General features: G+C 47.1%; 1 protein-coding gene across 3 annotated transcripts; it reads left to right on the top strand.

Moving 5' to 3' along the window:
* Positions 302 to 8,128, top strand: LOC8065564 (cadmium/zinc-transporting ATPase HMA3). Of its 3 annotated transcripts, none has more exons than XM_002438908.2 (10): positions 302 to 503; positions 675 to 939; positions 2,154 to 2,420; positions 3,336 to 3,433; positions 3,979 to 4,234; positions 4,333 to 4,470; positions 4,608 to 4,935; positions 5,335 to 5,537; positions 5,952 to 6,148; positions 6,242 to 8,128. In XM_002438908.2, the coding sequence occupies exons 2-10, from the start codon at positions 741 to 743 to the stop codon at positions 7,763 to 7,765; spliced, it is 3,210 nt and encodes a 1,069-aa protein (XP_002438953.1). In that variant the 5' UTR covers positions 302 to 503; positions 675 to 740; the 3' UTR covers positions 7,766 to 8,128. The 3 variants fall into 3 exon arrangements, with proteins under 3 accessions (XP_002438953.1, XP_021305044.1, XP_021305045.1); XM_021449369.1 differs by having other exon boundaries at positions 302 to 507; XM_021449370.1 differs by lacking the exons at positions 302 to 503; positions 675 to 939; positions 2,154 to 2,420; positions 3,336 to 3,433 and adding an exon at positions 3,478 to 3,647.

Below are 9,033 nucleotides of genomic sequence, written 5' to 3'. Positions count from 1 at the left end.
ACGCGTCCGTCTCTCCCGGCCGGCCTTCCGCAACGCATGCGCCCGCAACCGTACCATCGCCTCGTCGGTCGTCGTCTCACACGTCTCGCGCCCCCGGCAAAGCAACCGCCCCCGGCCCGGCGGCTTTTCCGGGCGGTGCGATGCGTGCCGCGCTGTTGCACTGCACCGACTGTGCTGTACTTGCCTCGCGCGTCGGCACCCACTAGTCGTGCACCAGTCACCGTGACGGAGCGCGCGCGGGCGCGGCCCAGCGTCAGTCGGTCAGGTCCATAAATACCGGCCCACACCCCTCCTCCCGTCCACCTCCCGCTCCCTCCTTTCCCCTCTGGCCTCTGCGGCTCTGCCACTGCCAGGGGTGGTGGTGGGTGCTCGCTCGCTCAGACGCGCACTCAGCCAACGCCCAACGCAACCGCCTCGCCAGTCGCCACCAACACCAACACCACCACCGCCGCCGCCCCGATCCGTCTCGGACTCGATCGCCGGCCGCCGCCTGCGGGGGTGGGGTAAGTAAGTCGATCGCCGCCGGCCTTTCTTCTTTCTTTATCCATACAATCCGGCACGCGCACCGAAAGAAAGAAAACCCCCGGCACGGCCGCGCACGCCAAGATTGCCCGCCCCGCCCCACTGGCATCCGCTCACACCACTCGGCTTTCTCCTCCTCGTGCCGCCTGCAGGTTTGGCCGCACCTGAGAGGCACAGCAGCCGGCCGGAGGGACAGCGGATCGAGTACGCACCTAGCCATGGGGGACGCCGCCGTGCCGGCGGGGACCCTGCAGAAGAGCTACTTCGACGTGCTGGGGATCTGCTGCCCCTCCGAGGTACCCCTCGTCGAGAAGCTGCTGCGCCCGCTGCCCGGCGTCCACACCGTCACCGTCATCGTCCCCTCCCGCACCGTCATCGTCCTCCACGACGCCGCCGCCACGTCGCCAGCACAAATCGGTACGCGTGCCCTTTCCCTTTTATTTACTATACTATTCTTTTGTCGTCTTCTCCCACCGCCGACCGTCCGTCCATTCATCGCCAAGCTTCCCGCTCGAGATGACCGGCCGGAGACGAGGCGAGACCAGACGGGACCGCGACCGGACTTGGACTACTATTCCCTGACCGGAGTCCGACGCCGTCCACCCGACTCCACCTGCAGATACGACGTCATTAAATCAATCAATCATGCACGCCGCCGGCCCGCCGCCGCCGCCAATCCCGACACGCAATCTTGCGCGTTTCTTTCCCCCCACTTCTCCTAATAAAATAAAATAAAATAAAGGATCGGATCGGACTCTTTGTTCATGCTTACGCACCCGGGGAATATGTTTGGCAATGCAGGGAGGGATCACGCAAAGTTCGTTTCTTTGCAAAGCAATTATGCAACACGCAAAGCTCGTCTTTTTTTCCCCTTCTTCTTTTGGACGACGAATCTGCTGCAATTTCTCTGCTTCGATTCATCAGTTTCATTTGATTCATCCATCCCAGGGACCACTAGTTTTTTTTTTTTGGTTTTTTTGGTGGGGGTGCGGCAATCTTTGACGTGACCGTAGCAGCAATCATAACATGGCTGCTACTGCTTGCTCCATGCACGATTTTGTTCGTACCATGCAGTGGCTGCGAGCAGTCTAGTACAGTAGTTCTTCATCATCAATAATCATCAGAGTGTTGACGAATTGGAGCCCTGCATCGTCGGTACGAAAACAAACATGAAAAAAAAATGTCGGTGGTGAATTTGAGACATGAGTATGCAGAGATCGTACAGATATCGGTGGTTGTTGTCACGGGGATGCGATAGCGCAAGTGGCAACAGATTGCCCACCTGATGTCAAAGGCCGCGGCCGCCGTGAAGAAAAGAAAAGTCTCTCTCGGTCTCAAGCGAAACCGAGAGTTGAAATCGCCAAGACCCTGGTCTCTGCACCACGCGCTGCTCGTGTGGAAATTTCACTCTGAATTTACCCCATCGTCCCTAATATTTATTACATTTATTTAAAAGAAAAATTAACACACCATCTCTCAGATGCACTAAATAACAACTGCATGTTCTATATATGGAGTTGCGGCCTATTTTATTTTTATTTATTTATTTATTATTTATTTATTTTACAACAGTGCCTGCCAATTTCTGAACCTTGGTTGACCTTTTGCTTCTTTTTTTTTCCCTTTTTCAGTCAAGGCGTTGAACCAGGCGAGGCTGGAGGCGTCTGTTCGAGCCTACGGCAGTGGCTCCGAGGAGAAGGTAGCCAACAAATGGCCGAGTCCCTACGTTCTTTTCTGCGGGGTTTTCCTGGTCGTCTCGCTCTTCGAGCACTTCTGGCCTCCCCTGAAATGGTTTGCGCTGGTGGCGGCGGCGGCCGGCCTGCCGCCGATCGTTCTGAGGAGCTTTGCAGCTGCCCGGAGGCTCACCCTCGATGTCAACATACTCATGCTGATTGCAGGTAAACAACCCCCCTCCCCTCCCCTCCCTTCCCTCTGCTTCATGCCTTCATCACAGATTGACAGGGATGTTTTGCCCTCTGCTTGAATTGCTCTTCATTTTACACCGAGAGTTATTCTTCAGTTGCATGATTGCATCATATAACGGCGCTGAGCCTAGTAGTTATAATAAATAACTCATTTTCATCATGTCATAATCATCCGTTGCTCATGAATGTAATGTAAACCCCGACAGATACCCGCACTTTGGGGCTAATAATTCTGCACTTAACATATCTGTCCATGTGAGGGATGGGGTTGTGCAAAAGAAGAGGGGCCATGCAAGTTGTTTTTCCCTGGACCAATATGGTGGCTCCATAGTGGGAGGTAGAGCCGAACCGATCCGGCACCCAAAAAAGTTTGTCTCACTTAACCTTTTTTTTCTCTCTTCGTAAGGTTCTGGAGGGACCTCCAAGCTCTCCACTGCACTAAAGGGATATTGTGATGTGGTGCTAATGTATATGCTACATGAACAGAGTGTATGCTTTTCTTCAGTGTGGTGATTTGATGTGACCTTAACAGGGAATTGTATTCCTTTAGGATGAAGCCACATACCGTTTGAATCGAACGTTCTGGATCGGTTTTGTTTGTGGTATTGATATCGCTCTATCCCGATATATGCATATGACACGTATCAAAGGAATCGCCACAACAGCTTGCGGTCTGTATGTATAGTCACCACCATATTTCCTTGCTGGAACTACCCTCTTACCTAGGATGGTCCATGCTATCTTGCCATCACATAGAAACTGTTCCTTGTTATTGTATTTATGACACTTGTTTTTTAGGTTCTGCCATCACATGAATGCCTCGTTTTTTGGTAGATGGATGGAATGCTAAATTGTAGAGCTTTAATGTCTTATTTGATCTATTTGCAGTTTCTGGGGCGATAGCTCTGAAGGACTACTCTGAGGCTGGGTTCATTGTTTTCCTGTTCACTACAGCTGAATGGCTTGAGACCAGGGCAAGCCACAAGGTTTTTCCATCTCCTGTCAGCAGTTTATTTTGCATATAAGAAATAATAATGGTAGATGCAAGATCTCTGAGGATCTAATTCTTCTTGGCCAGTCACGTTTGTGAGTGCATGTTCATACTGATGCAGTACGCTGATTGGATGCGCACTATCCCCACTGATGGACTGATGAACAGATCTCGGTCTGCCATTGGGGCATGGCTTGGACCAGAGTCAGGTCCACATTGCTGATTGTACCACCATTTTAAGATGCTGATGAGAGCATGGTGTTGATGCCCACCTGAAAACTCTAAGTCAAGACAAAAAAACTTTATATGTAGTGGACTCAAACATGCACATACACTCATACATATGTAAAGCAGATTAGGAAAGCTTATAACCAACAACCAAAAGCAACATGTCGTAAGAAATATGTTTTCACAAAAAAAAAGTTGTAAGAAAAGCAGATAGTAGTTGCATGCATATATGCTCATACGTTTGTAAAATATGTGAGGCAATATTTGCATTTTCTCTCAGAAGATCTAATTAAACGATTGTTTGACATGTAGGCGACTGCTGGGATGTCATCACTGATGAGCATGACACCACAGAAGGCTGTTCTAGCAGAGACTGGGGAAGTGGTTTCAGCTCAGGATGTCAAGGTGAATACAGTAATAGCTGTCAAAGCTGGGGAAGTCGTTCCAATTGATGGTGTGGTTGTGGATGGACGGAGTGAGGTTGATGAAAGTACCCTAACTGGGGAGTCCTTCCCAGTTGCGAAGCAGCCAGACTCCCAGGTCTGGGCCGGCACGCTCAACATAGATGGTAATACATAGTATTGAATTGCAGCTTGAACTGACATGTATTAAGTGGCTAGAATAAGCTACTGATCTTGTGGTGGTTCTGTATTGGTGCTGTCGCAGGCTATATTGCTGTCAGGACCACTGCAATGGCTGACAACTCCGCAGTGGCTAAAATGGCAAGGCTAGTTGAAGAAGCACAAAACAGTAGGTCCAAAACTCAGAGGCTGATTGATACATGTGCCAAGTACTATACGCCCGGTAAGCCATATATAAGAGACTACTCTTGCTATAGTTTTGCCTTTCTAGATGCTTATTACTGCAAATAGTTACTAGGAGAAAAAAATAAGTTATACAAGATCTTTTTTTTCTTATGTTATCTTGGCTTGTACCTGCAGCTGTTGTTGTCATGGCTGCGGGGGTAGCAGTGATTCCTGTGGCGATCAGAGCACACCACCTCAAACACTGGTTCCAATTGGCCCTGGTCCTTCTAGTGAGTGCTTGCCCATGTGCTTTAGTGCTGTCGACGCCGGTTGCTACCTTCTGTGCTCTTCTGACGGCTGCGAGGACAGGGCTCCTTATCAAAGGAGGGGATGTCCTTGAAACCTTGGCAAGGATCAAAATTGCTGCTTTTGATAAAACGGGTACAATCACTAGAGGAGAGTTCTGTGTTGAGGAATTCCAGGCAGTTGGCGAACGTATCCCAATGCAACAACTTCTTTACTGGTGAGTGTTGTGTCCTTTTGTATATAAGCCTTGTTTACTTCCACCCAAAAACCCAAAAATTTTCAAGATTCCCCGTCGCATCGAATCTTTAGACGCATGTATGGAGTATTAAATATAGATAAAAATAAAAACTAATTGCACAGTTTGGTCGGAATTGACGAGACAATCTTTTGAGCCTAGTTAGTCCATAATTGGACAATAATTACCACAAACAAATAAAAGTGCTACAGTGTCACAAAATTTTTTCCTTCAAGAACTAAACAAGGCCTTAACTCAATTCATTCCCTCTACCTGCTTGTACATAAACTTTTTTCTCCCCTATCTTAATTGAAAGGCAGAGCTCCTGCTACAGTTTTCAATATATATATATATATAAACTCAATTCCATGGCTATTGCAGGGTATCAAGCATTGAAAGCAGATCAAGCCACCCAATGGCATCTGTGCTAGTTGACTATGCCCTGTCAAAGTCAGTCGAACCAAAATCTGATAATGTTACTGAGTTCCAAATCTACCCTGGAGAGGGGATTTATGGTGAAATCGACGGGGAAGGTGTATATATTGGGAACAAAAGAATTCTGTCAAGGGCTTCATGTGAAACAGGTTGGTTAACACATGAACTCGGTATTCCGAAAAAAGTTAATAGATTTTGTGTTAAATAAGTTAATAGACTTAGTGAAGTAGTGATACTAATATACCATGCATGAAGCCACTTCCACTGTTCCACAGCACATAGCAAGTTTTTTGTTTCAGGGATATTAATTAACAATTATCAACTCGAAAAATGTCTATTTGTCCTTCACCCATATTGTTGTCTGACTGGAACATACTTCATCGTTGCATTACTTATTTTTAACTAAAAATAAGGATTTCTGTGTCTTGATTGTGTAATAAAACAAAGCACAGTTTCTTGTAATAAAACAAAGCACAGTTTCTATTGAACTTTTTTTTTGTAGTAAATACTGCCACTTTCATATTTAACCTTTGAATAACTCCATGCCCCTTTCTTTGCTCTAGTTCCTGACATGAAAGATATGAAAGGAGTTACCATCGGATATGTTGCCTGCAAAGGGCAATTGATCGGAGTATTTACCCTCTCGGATTCCTGCCGAACTGGATCAGCTGAGGCCATCAGGGAGCTGAGGTCACTGGGCATCAAGTCAGTGATGCTTACTGGGGATAGTTCTGCAGCAGCTTCATATGCACAGAACCAGGTAAAAAAGACATGGCACTGTTGCTATTGTGCACTTTTACCATTTCTATACAATATAGCAACTTATAATGTTAATGCTTCTGTCTTCTGGCAGCTTGGGAACATACTTGATGAGGTTCACCCTGAACTTCTTCCAGAGGACAAAGTGAGAATTGTTGATGAACTCAAGGCAAAACATGGCCCTACTCTGATGATTGGTGATGGCATGAATGATGCCCCAGCTCTGGCCAAGGCTGACGTTGGAGTCTCGATGGGTGTATCTGGTTCCGCTGTTGCAATGGAGACGAGCCACATAACTTTGATGTCGAACGACATCCGCAGGATCCCAAAGGCTATCCAGCTGGCACGGAGGACTCACCGGACTATCATCGTGAACATCATCTTCTCGGTGATCACCAAGCTTGCAATCGTTGGACTTGCACTCTCTGGACATCCGCTTATCTGGGCAGCCGTCCTCGCAGATGTTGGCACATGCATGCTGGTGATCATGTACAGCATGTTGCTATTGAGATCAAAGGGCGGTCGGAAGGCGAAGAAATGTTGTGCCTCTTCACAGCATGGGTCACACGCAAAGAAGCACTGTGTTTCCCGCCACTGCTCAGATGGACCGTGCAAGTCGACAGGCTGTTCCAAAGAGTCGTCTGCTGGTAAACATGGTTGTCATGATCATGGCCATGCCCACACCCACTGCAAAGAGCCGAGCAGCCAGCACCCTACAGAAAAGCACGCTTGTCATGATCACGGCCACAGCCATAACCACTGCAAAGAGCCCAGCAGCCATGTGGTCACGGAAAAGCATGTTTGCCATGACCATGGAAACACCCATAACCACTGCAAGGAGGCAGGCAACCAGTTGCTGCTTGTGGAGGGCCATGGTTGCCATGATCGTGACCATGGCCATAGCCATGAACACACCGGCAAGCAGGATTGCCATGGCCATGAGCACAGCCACTGCAAAGAACCCAAGACTCCGCGTGCTGACAGTGAAGGTGCTTGCCATGGCCATGGCCATGACCATGGACATGAACATAGGCACTGCGAAGGGGACAGCCACTCACATGCTACAGGTGAGCTTGGCTGCCATGAACACTCTACTGTTGAGCATGCTTGCGAGCATCAGTGCCATGCTGAGCAGCAAACTGTGCACACTGCGGAAACACACCACTGCCATGACCATGAGCATGGACAGCACAAGCATGACCATGGGGAGATTGAGGAGCCAGAAAAGGACTGCCATGACCACAGCCACCACTGCTGCCATGAGCCTCATGACAAGGACAAGACTCCAGCTGAGCCAGTTGAAGAGGTCACGATTTCAATTGCTGCCCTTCCCAAAGATGAAGGCCACCACCACAGCGAAGAACACAAGGGGGAGCACTGCGGGAAGGCGAAAGACTGCGGTGTTCCTGCTCCCACTGACTGCGCTGCGAGCAAGAACTGCTGCAGCGTCAAAGGTGGAGACACCTGCTCGAGCTCGCAGGCTGCGTGTGCCAAGGAGACCAGCCCGTGCTGCAGGAGCTACGTGAAGTGCCCCAAGACGACGGCGACGGTGACGAGGAGCAGCTGCTGCGGCCACAGCCACACCATGCTGAAGCTGCCTGAGATCGTGGTAGAGTAGTAGCCTAGTATGGTGGGAATTCCACCGGGGAAGAAGGGTGTGCACATATGAGCATGACTCGCCGGCGTAAGATAGACTAAGATCGGCGGTGCAGGGTGTTTGATCTAGTATATTCTAGTTACTATATATACTTACTATATAGATTTGCTAAAGAAAAAAAAAAGTAGGATTTTGACCAAGCAGGGGTCTGAAAGGGAGGGCTCTGCTTGGTTTTCCTGCACTGCTTCTCTGTTTGCAACTTCTGTGTGACAACTCTTGAGTATTGGTGCTGCAATGGAGACTGTCACAAACGAAGAATATAACTGGTGCCGGCCAGGGCCAACACTAATATTCAGAAACTATCCATTTAGCCCCTTTTTTAAATGAGATATTTTGTTTTTCTATTTCCAACGTTTCTCTTTTCAAATAAATTGACTTATGTGATTGTGGCTAAGAAATTACTGTGTTCTAAAAGGGCCTTAAAAGTTAGGTTCTTCTAAAAGGGCCCTTAGGATATGAAAGGGGGCTTGTTTGGAATAGAGAAAATGAAAACAGAGAAATAGGATAAAAAAGGGGGAATGAGAAACAATATATGAATAAGTTATGGATAGGGTATGGATGTATTAGTAAAATGGAGGAAACGAAAACATAAAGGAGTTACAAAAATACTACCTCGGTCACTAAATATTTGTCGCTATGGTTTACATGTTGGTCAAACTTTCTTAAGTCTATTAAATTTGTAGAAAATTTTAGTAACGTTTGTATCTTCAAATAAATTTATTATACAAATAGATTCAATGATCTATTATGATATTAATCATGTATCATAGATATTTCTAAATTTTTTATAAATTTAGTTAAAGTTGAGTACGTTTGTTTTTATGGAACCCAGAACAACAGATAAAAAGAGACGGAGGGAGCAGATGTTTGAAATATATAGAAATAAGAATACTGTCATGCCATCTTTCGTGGGAAATACGTCTTTCATGGGAATTCTAACGTCAAGAGTTTACACGCCATTTTTTAATACCATCTTTCACGGGAGAAAACATGTCATGCCAACCATAGGTCCTTAATTATTAGGCTGATCCAATGGTCGTGAGTAGTGCAGTGCCGTTCTTTCCCCTAACTGCCTGGGTCTTCCGCGAAACATGGTTGTGTTTTATTTCCGGTGAAATCAATGGACGTACTCCCTCCATTCTGGTTTTTTAGGCGTTCTTACGTTTTGGAGTTAGTCTACTATGTTAGGCGTCAATACTTTGAAATACTCGTGCAGTAAATAGACTTTC

The sequence above is a fragment of the Sorghum bicolor genome, chromosome 10, assembly GCF_000003195.3.
Source record: "Sorghum bicolor cultivar BTx623 chromosome 10, Sorghum_bicolor_NCBIv3, whole genome shotgun sequence".
NCBI lineage: Eukaryota > Viridiplantae > Streptophyta > Magnoliopsida > Poales > Poaceae > Sorghum > Sorghum bicolor.
This window is presented reverse-complemented; position numbering and strand designations above follow the sequence as displayed.

Excerpts from the sequence above, each read along its gene's own strand:
- LOC8065564 (XM_002438908.2), top strand. The coding sequence starts at position 741 with ATGGGGGACGCCGCCGTGCCGGCGGGGACCCTGCAGAAGAGCTACTTC. Across the intron at positions 3,434-3,978 it reads AGACCAGGGCAAGCCACAAG|GCGACTGCTGGGATGTCATC; the intron begins GTTTTTCCATCT and ends TTTGACATGTAG. Across the intron at positions 5,538-5,951 it reads AAGGGCTTCATGTGAAACAG|TTCCTGACATGAAAGATATG; the intron begins GTTGGTTAACAC and ends TCTTTGCTCTAG.